Below are 23992 nucleotides of genomic sequence, written 5' to 3'. Positions count from 1 at the left end.
TATATTTTTTTTCTATTTTTCTATTTCTCTTTTTTCGTTCTTCCTTTTTTTTCCCCACTACTTGACCCAAATCTTGACGAGTTATGCGCGTCCTATCCCAAAGCAATTATTTTTCCTTTCGTTTCTTAACTCCCACCCTCCGATTCCATTCACTTTGGATTCTTGCAAGTACTTCGTGTGGTAGTTGTTAATGAGAAGATTTTACCGAAATCAAATTGACGATTTGATTAACGCGTGTTCCATTATAAATTCGTTTATATCTTATATCAAATCTAATTGAAATTAAAATTAGTTTTGTAATTATCGATAATTACTAAGTATCATATATATGTGCATAAAAAATATAATAATACATTATAATAAATAAGTTGGTCAATAGGATATTTTTGCAAATATTGTATATTTTATTTTTTCAAAAATACTTTTTAATATTCTATAATTGAATAAACAACACACTAGTATTTTATTTATTTACAATATTCCAACACATATATTGTTCAAACGAATATAAATAAATTATTGGAAAAATGTTATTTAACAATATATCAAATTTAAAACGTTTATACTTCGAAGTTTACCATGACGTTTCTCGAGAGTCTCTTCTTAGAATTCTATTTCTCAATAACGAATTTTAGATTACCAAGAAGATTTAAAGAAGATTCTTTTCTTTGCTTTATTCTCATAAGATTCAATATTTATTCTTCGCCATACCATTTCTTTTTTCAACTAACGTAGTAGTATATATGTACTATATAGGGTATTACCGAGGAAAATAAGACGATTCGTATGACAACTACTGTGACAACTATTGTACGTAAATACATTGAAAAGCAATATATATATATATTATAGTAACAGAATTGAGGTGTTGAAAGATGAGGAAGAAAATGGAATAAACAAGAATAGATATAAGTGAGTTTTACATATATATGTATGCTACAAGTATAGTGTGTATCGTTCTCTAAAGATTTAATAATTGAATATTTTATCATATATTTATATATAAACATATAAATTTATATATACATATATATATATTCCAAAAGTATAATGTGTTACGTTCTCTAAGAACTTACTATTGATAATATCTTACCGGTTTATTATTTTCCTGCCTCTCGCCACAAGCTTTTGATCGTATCTACAACAAACGTTTTACGAATAATTTTCAGAGAGAATTTAGCTCGTGAAGATACGATTTCGCTACTAATACGATGCTGAATGAGTATTATGGAGAGAGTGTGTAGTTATTTTTTATATAATACAATAATACATATATAAATGTATATATTATATATGTATGTCTTGTATTTGTAGTTGAAGGAGGAGAGTAAGGATTGAGGGAATGTACGAGGAGAGATAGAGAGAGAGAGAGAGAGAGAGAGGAATAGTGTTACGTACGGGTTGTAGGTTTCTCTAAACCACCCCCACAAGGTTTACCTACAGGCATGCTCTTGCATGCTAGAGGATGATTGATGTATAAGCTACTAATTTTGCGAAGCTAATCCCCGAAGGGGGTTGCGTAAATTAATTCACTATACGAACGACACACACGTGAAATCAGAATAAACCTATATTTAAAAGCATTCAAAAAACGAACATAATATCTACTACGAAATTAATACGTAAAAAAGAATAATGAATAATATATTAATATGGCGTGAATTAAGATGATATAATGAATTTATTTAATTAATTTTCATTGTCAGTGTAAGATATTATTTTTCAAGGTTAAGTTCTTAAGATTAAATTACAGCTTTTATCAATTCTTCCCTTTCCCTTTTGAAGATGATATATCTATCTATCTATCTATCTATCTATCTATTTATCTTTCTCTTATTTTATGGTTTAATATTTCGATAGATAATTAACTGGAAGATTGTATTATATTTAATGATAGCAAAAGGGATCTTTCATTCTCTTGTTCGACGTATGACATTGATGTGATGATGTTCCATTGATACGAAGGGGAAAGGGGGGTTGTTGGTAGGTATGCTTTTAAAACCGACGCAAGGAATTGCGTTAGGTTAGTAGAATAATGGCGTTGTCACTTAACACGACGGTGATATAAATCGATGCCCTTCGTTGGGGGGAGGTTATTATACATACACCTGCTATGGTAATACATATGGCTAAGATATATGACTGAAATGTTGAGAGAAAGTTGAGAGAGTTAGAGAGAGTTAGAGAAAGAGAAAAAGAAGCTTTGCTTATCGTCAAACACTTCCATCTTCATTTATGGTTGCTTGGAAAAATTATACTACTTTATTATTGTTATTATTATTTTTTTTTTATAAGCTTATCCACTCGTTATAAGTACGCGAAAATGAGCTCAAATTTTAATCGTAATATTTTTCTCTCTCTCTCTCTCTCTCTTTCTCTCTCTCTGATATTCTTTTAATGTCTTTCTGTTTTTTTGTTTTTTTATGCACAAATGCTATTCTCCGTGGTAATTTGTTTTCTAATGTATTATTATTATTATTATTATTATTATTATTATTATTATTTTATTAAATTATATAAAATAATAAATGTACGCGTGTGTGTGTTTGTTTGTGGATAACTCTAATAGCGTTAGTAGTAGAAATATTTGAAATTTGATAAATATTTCGTAAAAGTGTCGAGAGAATAATGTACGTGTAAAAAAAAAAAACAAAACAAAAAGGAACGCATTAGGTGAAACATACCAACCACGTGATGATAAAAAAAGTACTAAAACAAAAAGAGAAAGAGAGAGAGAGAGAAGAAACTTTGTTACGTATAATTTATTTATATATTTTTTTTTCCTTTTTATTCTAACTCTCTAAATTATATGATGACGCGTAACTTTGTCGTGACACATCTAACTGACTACGGAGAACACCGTGGTTGATTAACAACGTTGAACTTAATATTATATAAAACATAATTAAAAATTCGTATTTTTTTATGCAAAAGTTTTACTCTTGTTAATAATAATTGCCCCTGTTAAAACATACGTTATATATTTGTATTTTATACCAAGAATAAATCTTTTTTTGTTATATATAAAATTAATTTAGATTACATTAACATTAAATATCAAATATAAATTGTTTAATAGATAGTTGAAGAAAATATTAATTGAAATAATATATAATTAAATTCATTGATTAGAACAATGAAATACATGGAATCTCTGAAATTTGGAAGTTAATGATGGAACATTTAATGATTTAAAATATATATAATTATTTGTATAGATACTCAAACGCGTACACGTGTGGTTTGCTTTTATCGGTATACTTCTCAAACATTCTATAATGGTCCACAGCGTTTAATCCTAATTCGGGGATCATTAAGTGCGTAATTAACAGGTACCTAGTACACAGTTTCCTCCTCGCCCACGTTGTCGTTCAATCATCAGGTCGTTGATAATTGTCGTTAATCGTACAAACAAGGAACGTTTGTAGCTAATCATCACTAAACATTCTCGATAATTTGAAATCGAGTGTAATGTTAAAAATTGTAATATAATTATAATATTAAAGAAAAATATAATATAGTAATGTTTTAAAAGTATCGAAAGTAATAATAAAAATTAATTATTGCAATATAAGTATTATTAAAGGAAGTAATATAAATTATTATATAATATTTATATAATATATTTTAATATTATTAGAGTATGAAAACACTTGTTATTTGTTTTTGATGTATTTTATAAATTATTATATTATATTTATATAATAAATTTTAACTATATTATTTTAGTGTAGAAAACTTTTATTATTATTTTTTTTTTTTTTATGTATTTTTAAATATGTGTATTTCAAAAACAAATTATTTTAATTATTTCTTTTTTTTTTAATCGAGATTTTTAATTCATGTATTTTTTGTTTTTTTTTTTCTTTGTTCTTTTTAAATTGTAAAATTATAAATGTAGAAGCTTTTTCAAGTTTATATCGTACGGTAGCATTGAATTTTTATTCATTCGTGCTTTATTTCCGAATGAACAAATTGAAAAAGTTTCAAGTAGGATTTGACAGAGAGGAAAGAAAAAAATATTTTTTTTGATTTTCATACTTATGTTAAACAAGTATGTACTTACATATATGTATGTATATAAAATATAATTCGACGAAATACTTCCTTGAAAAATTTTGCGTTTCGTTTGAGTGTAAAAATATGCTTTTAAGTCATTTCTTGTTTTTTTTTTTTTATGTTTCTCGTGAAAAGAAATGCTAGAAAAATGCTTGAGCATGGGGTTTTTCCTTTCCTTTTTTTATTTTTTTTATTTTTTTTTCTCTTACTCTTTCGAAAAAATAAATCGACTATGTAAATTGTCTGCTAGGATTTTCTATCTCTTTCACGATTCACAGTTTTTAAAGTAGAAGAATGAGAATAAAAAGGAACGAACAAAAAGAAAAAAAGAAAATAAAAGAAAAGAAAAGAAAGAGATGACGAAAGAAGAAAAAGTAGGAAAGAAAAGTATAATCTAAAGACCATTAGATATTCGATGAATAAAATATTCTTTGATAGTAGTTACTCAAAGTACCATTGTAGAAAATTATATTTTATGAAGTAATACGTTCTTTTCTCCTATCTTTCGTATAAAATTTTACTTCGTTACATTATATATTGAATGATGATGATAATAATAATGAATAACGCCTGTAAAATCATAGAAAGTGTTAAAAAAGAAAAAAAGAAAAAAGTAATTTACATTCTAAAAAGATGTATTATAATTAAACTTTTCTTTTAAGATACGATCAAACAAAATATTCTCGTTAAACATTCTTTCAAACGTTGAATACAAAGAGCAAATTTATTCATAGTCAATCTTGGTGTTTTACAAAGATACACGAACAAGAATCTAATATATTTATCATTAATTAATTAATAATATTCAAATTATTAGCATTAAAAAATATTATTGTTATTAATTCGGATATAAGATATTAAATATTTTATTAAATACAACAAAATACTTTTTATTTATTCAGATATAAAATATGAAATATTTTTGATTTGTAATAGAAAAAATCAGGAGGGTATTTTATTTATTTAAATATAAAATATTAAAATACTAATTAATTTAAATACAAAAGACATATAATATAATATAATATAATAAGTTTTTATTTAAATTAATGAGATATCAACGACTGTTTCGATATAAAAAAAAATATTTTGTTTTGTTTAATAATTACTATAAAAATATTGTGTTTTAATATAAAATAACATTACTTTAAATTATAAATATACAATCTTAATTTAAATTATATTGTATATTTATATTACATTATATTATATAATTATTTAAATTTAATATATAATTTAAAATACATAAAAATTAAAAAAATTTACTTTGAAATATTTCAAAAACTTAAAATACTATCGTCAAAGAATATTATCCAAATAATAATAATAATAATAATAATAATAATAATAATAATAATAATAATAATAATAATAATAATAATAATAATAATAATAATATCTGTAAAATGTTGAACCATTTGAACATTTAAAAAAAAAAAAAAAGATAAGAAGCTATTTTTCTATTATCGGGTAAACATATCAAACATAAGTTTTTAAAAAGGATTTCTTCAGGAGAACCTTTACGACTCTTCTATAAAATACTAAGGAACCATTTGAAACGAATTGTTGAAAAGGGGGAGGAGGAGGAGGAGGAGGATGGTAGAGATTGGGGAGGGGGTGGTGAATGGTACTCATTCCCCCTTCCCTATTTTTCTGAGATGATAGTAGTACTTGACAAATGGCGTTTTTCTTCAACGACGATGTACGTTTTCTAAAGCACTCAACGAAAGGCGAAGATCGAATCACCTAAAAGAGTAAAGTTAAAATACTGAAAAGAATGACGTATGTGACATCTGTGATGTTTCTCACAGTTCCTTCCATGGTATTGCAAGAAAAAAAAGAAAGATAAAATGGATTTTTCTATTTCATATAACTCTTGTAGATTCTTTTTATCATTTTGTTTTTTTATAACAATTCTTATTTCACACACATACACACAATAAATCATACTTGATCGTTCGATAAATTCACGTTAGAATTTATCATAGAAAAAAAAATATAAAAATAATTATACTATTGTTCTAATTTAAAATCTTAATTTATAAAACACATTATTAATATACAAATTGTTTATAAGACTTATCAATTACTTAACAACCCTTAAACATTCCATTTACTTTTTTTTTTTTTTACAAATTTTGAATATAATTATACAACATTTTTTCCTAATTTTCTTTTCCAAAGTAATAGAAAAAAAAAGAACCAATTTTCGAAGCTACAAAAAGATAGACAAAAAAAAACAATGATAAGAATGTATTTCAACGTGTAATTGATAAAACTACGTGAGTTAAGAAAAGGGCATTTGGATGATAAAGCAGTTGACGTCTTTGTTTCCATTCCCTTTAACTCCTCTCTCCTCTCAACCTTCATCCTAATCCTATCCCCCCTTGTTCAACCTGCTTTTCTCTTTATCACGAAATTCAAGTCTCATACCACTTTTACTTAAAACTTAGCCTACTTCCTTGTAGAGCGTTATTCCTTGCTACGCGTACCACCATCACCAACCCTATTGTTAAGTCCTCGTGTTCTGTTAGGATATATAATTGGTGCTACCTTCCTAAATTGTCTCTTGTATTTCGTACTTTAAGGAGAAAGGATTATAATTCCGTTTAACGTTTGTAATCGAGGTGATATATTCCCCTCCCCCTCCCCTCCCCTCCCCTACCCTACCACCTTATCCTTTATCAAACTATCTATCCATCTATTCTCTTTCTTCTTGTCAACTTTAAGATAAATTTGTCTCAACGGTGTAATTATTCTTGTTTTAACGACAATTCTTATGTGTGTGTGTTTTTTTTTATTTCTTTTTTTCTATAAATAAAACTAACTTTTTTCTAATATAAAATGCTAATTGAAAATTTCTTTTAATTTTTCTTTTCTTTTGGGAGGGCTGGGAAATAAAAAAGGTAATTATATAAAATAAAATAAAAAAGATAAAGAAAAAAATATTAGAAAGAAGGAAACATTATTTGACAAATTTTTATATTTTTACAAAGTAGATTTTTATAAGAATTTTATATATTTATATGTATGTGTGTGTGTGTATTTTTTAATATACGCGAGCACAATTTATATTATAAAAATTTAAGAAGAAAAAAGGATTATAAAGCAGAATAAAAATGATAATAACGTAACAATCTTGTATGTTGTAAGTCGGGGTAACATAGATAACAATACCGATATAGTTAGTGGTTGTGTAGAGTAGTAAAATAAAAAGGAAACAAAAGTGAACGAGAAAGAGTAAGAGAGAGATAAAAAAAAAAAATAAAAAAGAAAGGTACAAGGAAGACGCCATCATAACGGATAAAGTTCCAACGACAAAAGAATTTCAGGCTTTAACGCAACACGTTCTCCTCTATCTATTTTACACAAATCCACATACACACACACACGTGAACATCGGTACGAGAAACCTAACACCTAAATAAATATGTCCTTTGTGAATTCGAGAGTATAGGAGAATAAAAAAAGGATTACAAAGTTTTCAACACAGAACAAATAATTACGACAAAAGATTCGAATTCTCTTCCCCCCCCCACCCTATACAACTCCACCCCCTGTTGAAAAATGAAAAGGAAAAAGTAAATACAAATATTAATTATAAAAAAAAGGTAAAAGAAAGAAAGATAAAAAAGTTTGAGTTTCGTTGCGAGTAAATAATTTCATGTTTTATATTACGTTTGACCAACGGTTTACCTTTACTACTTCGTACGAGTTCGGTTATTACGTAGACTCGTACTACTTTGGACTCGTCTGATTATTTCTTGACTGTTACTACTTTGACTTGTCTTATTATTTTTCAACTTTTACTACTTAGACTTGTCTACATATTTTTTGACTATTACTACTTAGACTCTCGCCTAAACATTAATTGATTTTTACTACTTACGATGATTTAAATTTCTTTGTTTTTTTAATTAATCAAATAATTTTATAAATCTATTATAATATATTTATTATAGAAAAATTGTTTACAAAGTAAATAGATTATTTTTTCTCGATTTTTGTAATTTGTCTTCTTCTGTTTCAATTTTTGTATCTTTTTAATGTTCCTCTTCTTCGTTTTCGTTTCTTTTTATTTGTTTATTTCAAAGTGTGTAACATTGAAAGAAAAAGGAAAGGAATGAAACGGAAGCAGCAAAACCCTTTTCATTTGTGACAGGGATTAATAATATCTAACTTGGTTGGTCAACGTATAAAACGAGTTTGTATCTGTTTTTTACCTTTTTTTTTCCATTTACGGAAAGGAACTTTTTTTCCACTCGTAGTTTTGTCAAGAGAAGAGTAAAATCACAATAAAAGCATGCAAGTTGGATAACTAAAACCACCACAAAAAAAGAAAGAAAATAACGACAAATAAAATAATTTCTATTTCAGGATTTTTTATCTCATAAAAATGATCTTTATACAATTCATTTTTTTATTTACAATAGAAAATTAACTTTAACAATAAATAATAATAATTATAATAATATTTAATAATAAAAATAAAAATAATAAAACAGGATAAAGGATAACGAAATGAAGTAATGAAGTAATGAAGAAAATGTTTAGCAAAGATAAATAGATAGAAAAATTAAATAAGAAAAAAGAAATAGAAATAAATAGATGATAATAATAAAAAATGATCGATTTATCTCGTTCTCGTAGTACAAATTGACAGTGACAGCTGACAGTACATTCGACCATGTTCGTATAACTTAGAGAGCTTTAACTTGACGTTAAGTTGACGTTAGAGGGGTTTCCGTATTACCCATGACTCCTTTCAATCTCACCCTTATCTCTCTCACTCTCTCTCTCTTTCTCTCTCTCTTTACCTTTGTCTGAGTATCTGTCTCTCTTTCTTTCCTAGTATTATTACTACGTGAATAATTATAGTTCACGATCTTACACGTAACAATAACGTTAATAATAACTATGAGAGATAATGAGACAACTTAAATAGAGTATAAAATAAAAGGGTTTCAAGGGTTTCAAGGGTTGAGAACAATGTGTCGTAGGAAAAGAATTTTCTTGATGTTATGAGAGAACTTAAAAATACTGGGGAATCAGGGAAGGGGTGGTATTAAAAGAAATTTAGTGTGACAATATGAAAGAGAATAATTATTATATGCAGGACGAAGAAAAAATATAATAATAATAATATTTAGATATTATATTAATTGTTAAAACAATGGCATATCAGATATCAATAATTACTTTTAAATTTCAAAATACAATGTATTATTATTTAAAAAGTAATACGAATCAAGGTTTAGAATTTTTATAAAGTACATTACATGCAATATTAATATGTATTACTTTTAAGTATGTTATTTTTAATATTTCTTATTTTTATTTTATTTGAAATATTATTAAGTTAAGAATTTATTTTTTAATTGAAATACATTTCAATGAAATTCAATTTAATTTAAATTGATATTTTAATTTTATTAATATAATAAATGCGTATAATCCGTTTCATATTAATTTTTTATCGTAAATATTATCTATAAATTTATATATAGTTTTTTATTTTTTGGTAATTAATTTAAATTATATCATATGTTTATTAAATAGTAATAATAAATAGAGTTATCTAGAACTATCATAGATATTATTTCTCAATTATCGAAATTTCAATCATTTACACTATGTTAAATACAAACGCGTGATATTATCAACATCGATTAATTATTAACTATTTCTAGATTATATTAATTGGTTTCATTGATATATAATGTATTTTATATCTCAATTACGATTTTACAATATCATCATTGGCCTTATTTTTGTTTTTTTCTAATTACTCTAGAAACTCTATATAATTTTCTATAATTAATTGTTAAATATAAATTCAATTCTCAATGATTTTTTGTTCGAACTGTTTGACAAATTTCTTTTTCTTTTTTCTTTGAACGAGTAATCGATTTTCATGATCAATATTTAATTGTATTAATTTCGATTCAAGTTATATTATATTTTTACAATTTTTTATTTACAAGTAAAAGTATGATTTCAAAGATACAATAGAAAAATTGTATCAGTTTGGTGTGTTGCGTTATATACGAAATACGAGAACATCCGATATTGTACGAAACGAATATCAAAAACTGGTAAAAGAAAATTGCCCAGAGTCTAGCTCGGATTGGATGAAATATTTTCGGTTAACGAAACCTGCACGATATTTCGTTCCCCTTCCTTTTTCCCCCTCTTTTTCCACTACAACCCTTTCCCTTCCGTTTCATTTTATTTTTTTTTTATTTTATACCATTCTATTGTGTGTATGCACTTCTCTCTTTTTTTTGCTTCTCTCTTTCGTCGTTTATTTTGAAAAAAAAAAAGAAGAACAAAAATATCTTCTCTTTGGCCACGACAAAAAAAAATATTCTATTTTAATTTCAACACATTTTTATACAAAACGTGTAGTATTATTATTATTGTTGGTATGATAAAATAATATATATATATATGTATTTGATTATTTTATTACATTTTTTCCGTACTATGTGAATTACGAAAGTTATGTAAAAATTAAAACACTGTGAGAACATTTGATCAATTGTTTGAGTCACTGTATATGATATCAGATAAATAATTTTCTTTTACATTATAATACAGAATGTTCATACACAATAAATAAATAATATCGATATTCCAATTAATTGTAAATTAGTGAAAATAGTGTTGACTTTGTTTGAAAATTAACGAGGTTGATAAATTGAGAACGGAAGTTCATTCATGTGAAATGCTAGTCTTGTTACAAACTTGTCCTTTTTCTTTCTTACGTAATTTCAATAATTTCGTATAACTTTTCATTCGCGTGCTCTTTTATATATAAACGTATAACATATATATATATAGTTATACACTACATAATATAAATACATTCGAAAAGGAACTTTAATATCAGATAGGATGTAGATACATAGTACTTTCTCATGCTTTCAAAGAAATATCCCTTAACATCTCGCATTTCGATTGCAAGAAAGTGACTATATGAAGTATATTGCTATAATGCGAATTCTACTATTACTCTTTTCTCGAGAAAAAGAAAAAAAAATAGTAAATGGGATGATGATAGTAATAAAAAGCGAGTTTAAAGTTAAAAGAAAAAGAATATGTAAAGAGAATTTTCAAATGAAAATTAGTTTTATATATATATATAATATAATTACAGTTTAGAGTGTTTTAAAGTAATAGAGTTGAAAGTTACAGTAAATGTGACTATTTTAAAATAATAGTTGAGAATAGTAAGTTTAAATTAAATAATGATTATACTAAAGTTAATTATTTAGAAATTTATGTCATTTTAAGAAATTACATTTATATATTTCTGTAATATTATATATCATAGTGAAATGAATAAGAATCCAAATGATTATAAAAATCAATTAAACTCATTCGAAACTTTTTGGATTAATTTTATGTTCTATTCTTTCTCTTATATTGCAAAACGACTAGGTCTAACTAATATACAAAGGTTGTACAAATTTTCGAGAAATAATAATTAATGGTTTTTTTTTTAAATCATTTTAAAAAACTTTTGCCACTTTACCAACGTGTGAGAAGTTTTAGTATCATATATATATATATGGAACTTAAATAGTGGCAACTATTTATTCACAACCGATACAAAAGAGTTACATGTTTGCACCTGTTACTGTCTCTCGGAGTAGTCACCAGCTTTGTGTAGAACCCGTTGCCTATGATATGGAAGGCGTAGTATACCATTAGCAGAGCCTGCTCTGTTAATGGTGCGAATGGAGCGGTCTACTGCCATGTCTCATCCAGTGTTTCGATACGGCGTAAGAAAGCCTCTCCTTCGCGCTCATAGCGCTCCAAGTGCGTCTGAGCAGCATCGTAACGCATCCATTTCTGCATTTCCGTCAATTCATGCGGAACCCATCATGGCATTCACTTCAGAACTGTTCCAGAGATTCGATAGGCAGTAGACCGTTCGATTCGCATCATCAACAGAACAGGTTCTGCTGACGGTATACTACGCCTTCCAAATCACTGGCAAAGGATTCTACATAAAGCTGGTGATTACTTTGAGAGACAGTGACAGGTGCAAACATGTAACTCTTTTGTATCGGTTGTGTATAAATAGTTGCCACTATTTAAGTTCCAACCTACGTATATATATATATATATATATATATATCCTTGCGTGTGATTTTAAATTTATTAATTTTTTTTTGTATAACTTTACAAACATTACGTTTTGTTAGTTTTACAAAAAAACATTATTAATAATTTTACAAACAACTATACATATATAAAAATAATGTGTAAGATATTTTTCTTTTGTTTTTTTTTTTTTTATTCATTATTCATATTATATTCATATTATTCATAATTTTTTATAAGTATTTTCTACTAAAATATTTCTATAAATTTATGATAATAATTATTTTCATTTGATTATTTAAAGAAGAAGAAGAAGAAGTATGAACAATAATAATAGTAGAACATTCGTTATTCACAAAGAACAATTAGTTTAATCGATAAAAAAAAAATTCGTTTCAATTAGCAAACAGCAAAACAAACGAACGTAAAGTAAAAGACACAAAGTGAAAGAAATAAAAAAACAAAAAGAAAAAAAATGGTATAATAAAAAGAAAAGGTAAAAACATAACGTTTTGTTAGTATGTTTTATTAAAACAACCGATTGACTTCAATACGACGAACAACGCGTGATTGTTTTTAATTTGGATTCACCCGAGTGTTCACACAACATCAACCAAAGGTTGGTTGGTTAGTTTTCTTTTTTTTCTTTCTGTTTCTTTTTACTTTATTTTAGTAGATATATATATATATTTTTTTATGTTGTTTTATCTTTTCTTTTTTACTTTTATTTTTATTTTTATTTTTTGTATTATTTTTACCTTTTTGTTTTCCATTATCTCGTACACAGGAGACCCGTATTATACCAAAGCGTATATAAACGTGTGTATGTGTATATGTGTGTGTGTGTGTTTAGGGATGATGAGAGTTGGAATAGGGATGGCAATTCGGGGTTGGTGCACTTTTTTCAAAGTCCAATAACTGTATTGACGGCATAAAAGGAAATGGTACGCGAAGGATAAAAAAAAACAGGTTGAAGGGGTAGAGGGTGGGAATAGGGTTTTAGGGGAGTTGTTGGCCGATGTATTTTACAATGATCGGATTGAATTCAGTATGGTAAGTTAAACAAAGTGTAAAAAGAACCGATTTATCTCTCTTCTATTTCTCTCACTTTTTCTATTTTTTGTTTTATTCCTTTTTTTTTTTTGGTTTTAGTTTAGTTTCACATATGTTATCTACACGTATATCATATGTATATATTTTATTTCAAATTAAATTATATAAATAAAATGTGTTTATATATATTTTATATAATAATTTTAATTATATATTTTAATTTTATATATATATATATATATATATTTTATATTACAAAATTTAATTTATATCATATTGAAATTTGTAATATAATTTAATTTATAATAAACCCCTTTGGTGTTGTGTGTGGACACTCAGGTGAATCGAAATTAAAAATAATCTCGCGTTTAATCAAATTTTACCCATTAAAATATTTCACATAATCATATAATCAATAATATATATCTATTTTTTGTATGTATGAGAGTAAAAAAAAATAAAATGAGATTAACAATAATAATAATATTTTTAATTGTTATAAAGTAACCGAGAAAGAGCTGTAAAAAAAAAAAAAAGAATAAGAAGAAAAAGAAAATTAGGAACAGAAAGAAAAAGAAAATTAAAAGATCGGATTGCAGGTATTGCGAACATAAAATAGCAATCGTGAGTCTTAATGGCACATCGTAAATTCTCTTTTTAAAACAGAAAGAGAGAGAGAGAGAGAGAGAGAGAGAGAAATCTAAAAAAAAAGAAAATAATATAAAGAGAAAGAAAGTGAGCGCCTGTTTTCTACAACTCAGAGAGCTCTTGCGGATTGCAGTCATTGCAAAGAGAGTAGAGAGAGAGAGAGAGAGAGAGAGAGAGAGAGAGAGAGAGAGAGAGAGAGAGAGAGAAAGAGAGAGAGAGAGAGAGAGAGAGAGTTCGTGCGATCAGAAAAAAGAAAAAAAAACCTGTGAAGCTTTCTTTTATCGAATTAACCCGAAGATTTATATATACGTAACCCCTCGTTCTCTCTCTCTCTCTCTCTCTCTCTCTCTCTCTCTCTCAGAGAAAAACACTATTAACGTTCGAAAGAGTTTTTTCCACCTGCGATAGAGACTTTAATAAACACGTTTGAATTCTTAATACTATGCGTCTAATATAAGAGAAAGAGAAAGAGAAAGAAAAAGAAAAAGAGAAAGAAAGAAAGAACGATAAAGATTAAGAGAGAAATATACTGAGTACCAGAACGTGTACCAACCCAACCACCCATTAAAATAAAAAATAAAAAATCCATATAAAAGAAAGAAAGAGAGAGAGAGAGAGTGAGAGAGAGAGAGAGAGAGAGAGAGAGAGAGAGTGAGTGAAAGAAAGAGGTTTAAGAAAAAAAGGTGATAGAAAAGAAAGTGGATGAATACGTGTGGGAAATAGAAAGGATAGTATACGAAAATAGTATGTGTAAAAGAGAGACACAGAATAAATAAATGTATGAAAAAGAGAGAGAAAGAGTGAGAGTGAGGTATAAGGAAAAGAGAGATAGATTATGAATACGAGAAAGAAAGAGAAAGAAGAAAGTATACCTAACATGAGTGTATATAAAAAAGAGAGACAGAATAGGATAATGTTAAAGAGAGAAAGAATACTTAAGTGTACGAGAAAAAGAGAGAAAGATAGTGAGTATATAATAAAAAAAAAAAAAAAAAAAAATAGGATGAATACGAAATAGAAAGAGACAGAATTTGAAAGTATTTATATAAGAGAGTGAAAAAGAGAAAGAAAGATAGTGAATTGGAAAAAAGGTTTTGGAAGAAAGATAAAGTAAACGAGTGAATATGTGTGAATGAAAGAAAAAGAGAAAGAGAGTATATGATTTTGCATTTTATAGGTTGAACGGTTGGTGCTGCAGGTGGTTTTGTCCATCGTTCTGAGTGGACGTGTTTTCAGTGAAATTTTCGATCCCATTGCGTGCAGTGTTACAAGGACGACGAAATGTCGATATTCCCTGGAGCTACTGTTTCCAATAGAGTTCATTTTGGGAATTGGAATGAAACGTAGAAAGAGTGAGGAAAAAGGTTTTTGGGGGGTTTGGGGTATAGTATGACTTTAGATGAGATTAAATCGAGTTTCATGCATTCCCCTATCTATCTATCTATCTATTTATTTCTTTATTTCTATTATTTCTAATTAATATTGTTTAATTAACCCTTAGAGTGCTATGGACGCATATATACGTTTGGTAAAAATTACTAGAGTGTAGTCTATCGACGCATATACATACGTGTTTGTTAATATTAATGTAAAATAATATAATATTAATATTAATTAATTAAATTATATTCAGAAGGAAAAATTTTAATTATTAAATATAATTTATTAATAGAATCTTGTTAATAATAAATTATTCCGTTCCTACAAAATAATTTAGTTAGAAGTATTCAGCACTCTAAGGGTTAAAGATATATATATATATATATATAAAAGAAAAGAAAATAGTATAATAAAAATATTCTCGATTTAGAACAGTAAAACAAAAAATTTGATATAATTATAATTAATTGATAGACGATCGAATTAGGTTCATAAATAAGCAAATGACTTTATCTGGATCACGTAATTAGAGTTTTGAAATTTATTCGAGTCAATAGAAATGAAAAATTGAGTTTTTTTTTTCGTCTACCTCTAATTCCTTTTTCTATTTTATTTTTATTCACAAACACGATCATTTTAATGTAAGTTGATATTATAATACTATAATAGTTCGTTGATTGTACAAAGAAATGAAAAGATATTACTTTACATTAAGTCACTTTGTATTTTTCTAATATAAGAATAAAATCTTTTTGTTAGATTTTATAAGAATTCTTGTGAATGAGAGAGAGAGAGTATAAACAAAGTTATTAACAATTTTTCTTTTTTTTATTATTGTTACACAATTTTAATTTACTTGTACCCGTGTATGTAAAATTATTGGATAAAGATTTATCATTTATATATTATAATTTATTATATATATTTTTTATGATTAGATTTTTTTATTTTTTAGATACTTAAATAACAATGAAATAAAACAAACAATATTACAATATTATTTATTATTACTTTTGTACGTTTATATTTTTTTAAATTGCGACGTGATACGAAAAATTAGTTTTCAACGTTCTGTATGGAAATGTGTGTGTTAGGTGTAATGTGTTTACAAATCTTTTGAGATAAAATCAGTCAACGTGAGAAAAGAGAAATTCATCGGAAGAAAGTATTCTCATTCTAAAGGAAAAGAAAATCGTCGATTTCTAAATATCTTGGGAATTCAAAAGGGAATACACATACCTGTTCTCTATCTCTTTCCTTTAGCAAGAAATGCAACCCTCTCGAGGATATTACTGAACTCGAGGTTAAAGGTGATGGTTTGAGGAATAATAAAATTTGAAGTGTAATTCGTGCTCGTCTTCAAAATATTATTATACCAATAATCTTAGGTTACAAACCAAATGAATATTTTTTTTATTTTTATTTTTATTTTATTGAAATACGATTATTAAAACGATTAAATCTTTCATTAATTAAACCATGTACAAACATCTCATCGAATTGATTTATTATACACGAGAATTCATAATCATTATTATTATTATTATTATTATTATTATTATTATTATTATTATTATTATTATTATTATTATTATTATTATTAATATGAATAATTTAAAATTTGGTTGGAAACGTTTTCAATTAAATTTTCATTTTTATTCATCGATTTGAAATTTTTCTTGATTGTTTTCTTTACATTTGTAAACGTCACTAATCAAAGATAATAATCCCTTTTCTTGGGGAAGAATAAAAAAAAAAAAATTAGGATAATTAAATTGATCGAGTCTCTATTTAACAATGAAAAGTAAATATCGTTTAAAGTGATTTATTATACACCAGAGAAAATTCATCTTTATTATTTGATTCTATTCAGATTTGGTATAACCTACGTTTTTATTACAAACTTCATTTTTATTCATTTGTCTGAATTATAATAAGAGTTTTATTTCTTTATTTGATTTGTTCTAAATGATTAATAAACGTCATTGATTAAAAAGTAGATTGTTTTTAATGACAAAAAAAAAACTATATGATAATTATTTATTTATTAATTATTTATAACGATAAGAAAATATATGTAATTATATATAATAAAATTAACATAATAATAATAAATTAATATATAATATAATATAAATATTAAACTATATTATATAATATAAAATTATATATATATATATATATATATATATATATATATATATATATATATATATAAATATTATTTATAATATGTAATATAAAATTATACATATATATTTATGTATAATTAATTCTTTATACAATATACATATATTTATGCTATATGAAATGTAATAAAAAAAATTGGAACTTTAAGTAACTAAATAATAAAAATAATAATAATAATAATAATAATAATAATAAAAATAATAATAATAATAATAATAATAATAATAATAAAGATATTGACTTATATAATAAATCTTGTAATTCAATTAAAAGATATATGAACAAATGATAAATAAATAATAGATACATTATATATTCTAGTACTATAAAGGACAATGATAAAAGTTACTATTAAAAGTCCATTGGTTCATAAATGTTTCATGATACTTTTAAATATTTACATATACGTATCTACCACAATCGATGTTTCTCCTTTTACACAATGTATTCTTTCGATATTCGTGTAAGAGATTCGATATTTGATATTTGTGAAACTAACTATGTTATATATAACATACATATGTACATATGTATTTCTACATACACAATATATATTTATATATACAAACTATAGGTCGAATGCTTGGAATACGTAAATTCAGAAGAAAAAAAGAAAAAAACGTGAAACAAAATTATGCAATACAAGAAAAAATATGAATATGTGTTCTTAGAATAACTAAAAAGGATTTATTTATGTAAAAAAAATAAAAAAAAATTAACCAATTATATTATATATTATTATTATAATTGTAATATAATATATTATCGGTAAATAATTAAAATATGAAACTTTTGTAATAGTATAGTTTACATTTACAAATATAATCGCGCAAATAATATAAAATAATATAAAATACAAAGTATAAACGTAAGTAATAGAAAATAATATATGTATAATTTTATATGTAAATAAATAAATATATATATAATATATTATAATATATATTATATAATATATTTTATTTATTTATGTTTTAATAATATATATTAATTAATTATATTTATACAAACTAAAACAAACACCAATCAATTTATTATTATATCGAATAAATCCTACGGGATAGATTAGTTAAATTTGTTTATTTTCTTGTTTTTTTTTTTTGTAAAAAGATTATTAACATCATTATCTTATCTTCCCGTTAAATCGAGTAATTCAATACGAGAAACTAGAGAGTATAATAATCTCGTCAATATTGTAGATATATAGTTCTTTTTTTTTATATTTTTTTTTTTTATTATTATTACTCTTCCTTCTCCTTAACTCTGACACCTCACCCTCAGCCTCAGCTTCCACCCCCACCTTTCTTTTCAACGATAGTGTAAAGTTTCACGATCCACTCGTGCTAGCTTTTCGTTGAATAATTCAACGATCTCTTTTCTCGGGTTTTCCAATCGAAAGAAGCACAGCCCAGCAACACGAACCCCATGAATTCAGTAGGAGAAGGTGGAAGAGGAGGTGGAGGAAGAATGGGATAAAGGTAAGGTTTCAGTGGAAATGATCTCTGCCAAATATCTAAAAGATCAATAGTCATGAGATCTAACATATGGCATTTAAACGATGTCATTATAACGATCAGTTTAAACAATTATTATTTCATCTCATTTCACATGTCAAATTTCAGTAGTTTCATTAGGTTCACGTTTATTATAATAAGCAATGGTATTTTATTAACATATAATGATCTATACTTAAAAAATATATTTTAATTAATTGTAAGTTGCTTTTTTGATAATTATTTTTTTTTATTTTTAAATCCTTGTAATTAAACAATAATATAACAATAATATATATTATTATTAATATGTGTATATATATATATATATATATATACATTTATATTAATTAAAATAAAAGAAACAACAAATTAAAGAAAAAAAAAAAACTAAAAAAAAAATATAATAATAAATATAAATATAAATATAATATAATATTATTTAATTATCCTAATTATAATTATTATAAACTATTTGGTTATAATTTGGTTATAGTTTCGTTATAATTATTATAAGGTTAAAAGAAAAAAAAATTATAATATAAAAGAAAAATTATTTAAAATATTATTAAAAAAGAAGAAATAAAATTCTTTATAGTAAAAATATAATAATATTTTTTTTACCAAATTCTAATATTTTTATTTATTTTTATTCTTTAAATGATAAATAAGTTGAAAATAAAAATGTAGCAGTTTTTACTTTGTTCATCTTCGATATATAAAATTCGATTATATTTTTTTTCTATTTTCCTTTCTTTTTCCATAACCTTTTCAATTCTATTTCTTTCTTTATATTTTTTTCTTGTTTCTTTTTTTCTTTTTTATCCATAGATTTTATTTCCGGTAACAAAATAAATCTAGAATGAAGTAAAAAAAAAAAAAAATACGATATCGAATAATAGAGTAAAATAGAGAATAGTTTTTATAAATATGTGTGTGCGTGTGCTTTACTTATAAGAAACAGAAATCTTTTAGTACATTTATGTAAAAAATATGAGAAAAAGAGAGACATAGAGAGAGAGCGAGAGAGAGAGAGAGAGAGAGAGAGAGAGAGAGAGGTGAGAGAATATACATAAAGTAAGATCAATATAGATAGAAGATAAAAAGAAAAGATACAAATAGATGAAAGTTTATTTGCATTTTGTACACGTGTAAAATACGAGGTAGTTTTTGTTACAAGAACAAAAGATCGTATTTTTACAATTCGAACATGTGTGTCCATCAAAAGTTTATTTAGTAGCATATGCAAACAACCAAACCTCACATATACACATACACACATACGTATGTTTATTTACAGAGTAAAATTGTAGTCAAGAATCGAAAGGAATCATCCATCGATTTTACGTGTTTTTTTATTTTTTTTTTAGTTTTTTTTTTTAAACAATTGTATATAGGGTGTGAAAAAAGATTATTTTTCTTTTTTTTGTTTAAATTTTATCAATAAAAAAAGTTTCATAAACTATATTCTTTTGCTAGAAATTTTTTTTATATCATTTTTTTCTTTTTCTATTAAATTTGATTTCGTTTGAAATTTTATTTTCAAATAAACAACAAATAATAATATAAATAATATTATATAATATAATATAATAAATAATAATAATTTCCAAATAATAAATAATTATTGTTTATCCACGTATAAAAATAAAAAAAAAATAAAAACAAATCGTTGTTATTAGTTATTTGAACAAAAAGTTGATTAGACAAAACATTTTGCTTAGCTATTGTTTTTATCGCGGATTCCTTCATTTTAAAACCTTTCTTTTTAACTTCCCCTTAACTACTCCACCTTTTTCCTCCTCCTCGTCATTCTCCACCCACATTCCTTTTCACATATTTGATATTTCTTTCACGTTCTTATCGTCTTCGTCTTTCGTCTTCGTCGTCACCAAATCGAATATCGATTTTCCATAAGACTCGTTATGCTCAACGAAATCTTTCCTAACCCCCTCTCCACCACCCCCTCACCTAACCATGACTTCCATCCTAACTCCGTATAGTATAGTATAATAAATTTCTTGAAAATCCACCTTTACTTCGATCGATCTATCAATATTCTTCAGATCTTAGTCTTTTTTCTTTTTTTTTTTTTTTTTTTTTTTTTTGAGAGAGAAAAACTGAAGATATTTCTTGTCCGAACTTTTCAGTCTTTGAGTTAAACCATATATTTTTATATGGGGGTTTGAAAAGGAGGAGTAGAAAGAGGAGGAGACGGATAGGGTACGAATTTATATCAAGAACAATATCTCGCTATAATTTTCTCATGTTACTTTATTGGTTGACCGATCAATCCCCGTTTGATTTCTTTTTTTTTTTTATTGAGTATACTATAATATTATTATTTTTTTTATTATAATACTATTTTATAAATTAGGAATACGTGTATTATAAAGTAATATATATATATATATAATAAAATAAAAAATAAAAATAATATTTGAAAAAATACTATACACATATAAAAATAAAAATAAAAATAAGTACAAAATTATTATATAAATATAAAAATAATATATAAAAAATAATATACAAAAAATACTATACAAATATAAAAATTGTATGTACAAAAATAAATATAAAAATACTAAATAAATATAGATATATTATATAAAAAAAAATACTGTACAAATATAGAATTAAAAATAAAAATAATATATACAAAAAATATTTTACAAATATAAAATTAAAAATAAGAATAAAAATAATATATAAATACAAAACTAAAAAATAATGTATTAAAATTGGTTGAACAATTTATGAATTACAACTTTAACATACAATGTAACACTGAATTTAAATATACATATATACAGGGTGATCTGTAATTGGTGGTACAAACGAAAAGGGAATGATTCTACATGAAAAAATAAATTGAAAATATCGAATAAATATTTTTCGTTTGAGGCTTTGTTTTCGATACAATCGATTTTGAATTTTCGCAAAGTACGCGTGCACTTGATCATGTCTTGTTATAACAAACCTACGAACTTTTTGGAAATACCCTACGTACTTTTCGGAAATACTCCATGAACTTTTCGGAAATACTCCATGAACTTTTCGGAAATACTCTATATATGTATATAGGTTATTCTTATATGAAAAGTTCGTAGGTCCATTATAACGAGACATGATGAGGGGCACGTGTACTTTATGAAAATTCAAAGTCGATTTTTTCGAAAACAAAGTCTCAAACGAAAAATTTTTATTCTATATTTTTGATTTATTTTTTCATTTAGAATCACCTTCTTTTCGCTTGTACTACCAGTTACAGGTCACCCTGTATATATAAAATAACAAAAAAAAAAATTGATGAATAAAACAGAAAATAATCGTAAAAAAAAGAATTAAATAAAACAAATCAAATCAAATAAAAGTTTACAAGTAACAAATACAGAAAGAAAGAAAGAAAAAGAAAAAGAAAAGAAAAGAATGATTTTAAAGGACAAATATTAAAAATGTCTTTATCGATCAGATATTTAAAATTCGAAGGTCAAACCTTTTACCTTATTTTCCCCTTTATCCTCTTACTACTATATTACTATTGTATTTACAATCTCAAACTAGGACAATGTTTTAATAATCGATTTTTCAAACGCACTCTAATGAATGAAGTTTCCTACATGACTCGAACATTTCAACTTGTAACATGAAAAGAAGAAAATAGTTTGGGGGAGGAATAAAAAGGGGTTAGTAGTGGTGGTGGCGGCAGTAGTATAAGAAAGTAACCTAAGGATAAAAGAACTAAAAAAAAAAAAAAAAAAAAATAAGAGAGAAAAAAGACATGAAATAAAAGAAAAGAAAGGTGACTTTAAAATGTCAAGATCGATGACAAGAGGTGGTTTTTTCGACGATGATTCAGCTAGTGGAACAATTTTTCTCTCTCTCTCTTCACACCCACACTAACATTCACATAATTTTTAACTATATTTATACATGTGTGTATATAAATCTATCTATATATTTTTCTATTACTCTTTTTCTATCATTTTGTTCAGGATTACATTATAATTTATGAAAAAAAGAAAAAAAAAAACAAACGTACGAGATAAATGTACCAACTTACAAGATCATTGTAATCTTTTTCGAAAAGAATATTATTGAACAAAAAAAAATATATAATGTAGAATAATATAATAATAATAAAAAAAAAATGACGAGATAAACAAATATAATATAACAATAATAATAAAATATTACAATAACGTATATTTTATAATGTACGTATTTGTTAAATTAATATAGTTTGTTAGTAATAATAATATCTAATATATAATATAATATTTAATTAATTAATAACAAATTAAATAATTAAATTAAATAAAAATTGAATAATATTAAATAAATAAATAAATAATAGACTATATATATATATATATATATAATGCAGAACAATATAATAATAACAATAAAAAAAAAACATTAGATAAACAAATATAATATAATAAAATAAAGAATATATTAAAATATACGAATTTGCTAGTTAATAATTTAAGAAAATAATATAAATAAAAGAAAAAATATAATGTGAGGATATTTTACACACATCATGCTCTCCCACACATACACTTACGTACATACTCACATATCTTCATTTTTTTTTTTTTTTTTTTTTTACGTTTTTAAAATCGAACTACGTAGTAAATCTACGTAAGAAGTTTGAGAAGATGGTAGGACGTTTGGAAACGTAACTTTATTACCTCCTTAAAATTTCCACTACGTAAAAGATCAAACGAGCCCGCTGAGAATAACGATGGTCCTTTTTTTCTCTCTCTCTCTCTCTCTCTTTATATTTCTCTCTTTTTCAACCATTTCACCCTTCATAAGGTGTTATCTATTTTTAATGAGAATGAAAATAAAAAAGAAGAAAAGAAAAAAAAGGTATGGAAGAAGGAGTGAAAAATAAAATAAAATAAAAAATAAGAATAAAATAAAAAAAATCCCCCCCTCTCAAAAAATGGAAAAAAAAACAAAAAAGAATATGAGAAATAAAAAAAAAGAAAAAGAATAAAATTATAAGTACAATATAATAGAAAATAATGAAAAATAAATTATAA

General features: G+C 24.8%; 1 protein-coding gene across 12 annotated transcripts in view; it reads right to left on the bottom strand.

The window, feature by feature from the left end:
* The window catches only part of 5-HT7 (5-hydroxytryptamine receptor 7), a 114379-nt gene that overhangs the window by 9187 nt on the left and 81200 nt on the right, over positions 1 to 23992 (bottom strand). For 11 of the 12 annotated variants that reach the window (XM_089179841.1, XM_089179835.1, XM_015333001.2 and 8 more), the window contains one exon: positions 1094 to 1138. The exons of the other annotated variant lie outside the window; for it this stretch is intronic. In XM_089179841.1, coding sequence (XP_089035967.1) covers positions 1094 to 1138 — 45 coding nt within the window. The remainder of the gene's footprint in view (positions 1 to 1093; positions 1139 to 23992) is intronic. 12 annotated transcript variants of the gene reach the window in all.

Source organism: Polistes dominula, unplaced genomic scaffold (genome assembly GCF_049000335.1).
Source record: "Polistes dominula isolate Pdom_NZ unplaced genomic scaffold, Pdom_raw_medaka contig_49, whole genome shotgun sequence".
Classification (NCBI taxonomy): domain Eukaryota; kingdom Metazoa; phylum Arthropoda; class Insecta; order Hymenoptera; family Vespidae; genus Polistes; species Polistes dominula.
This window is presented reverse-complemented; position numbering and strand designations above follow the sequence as displayed.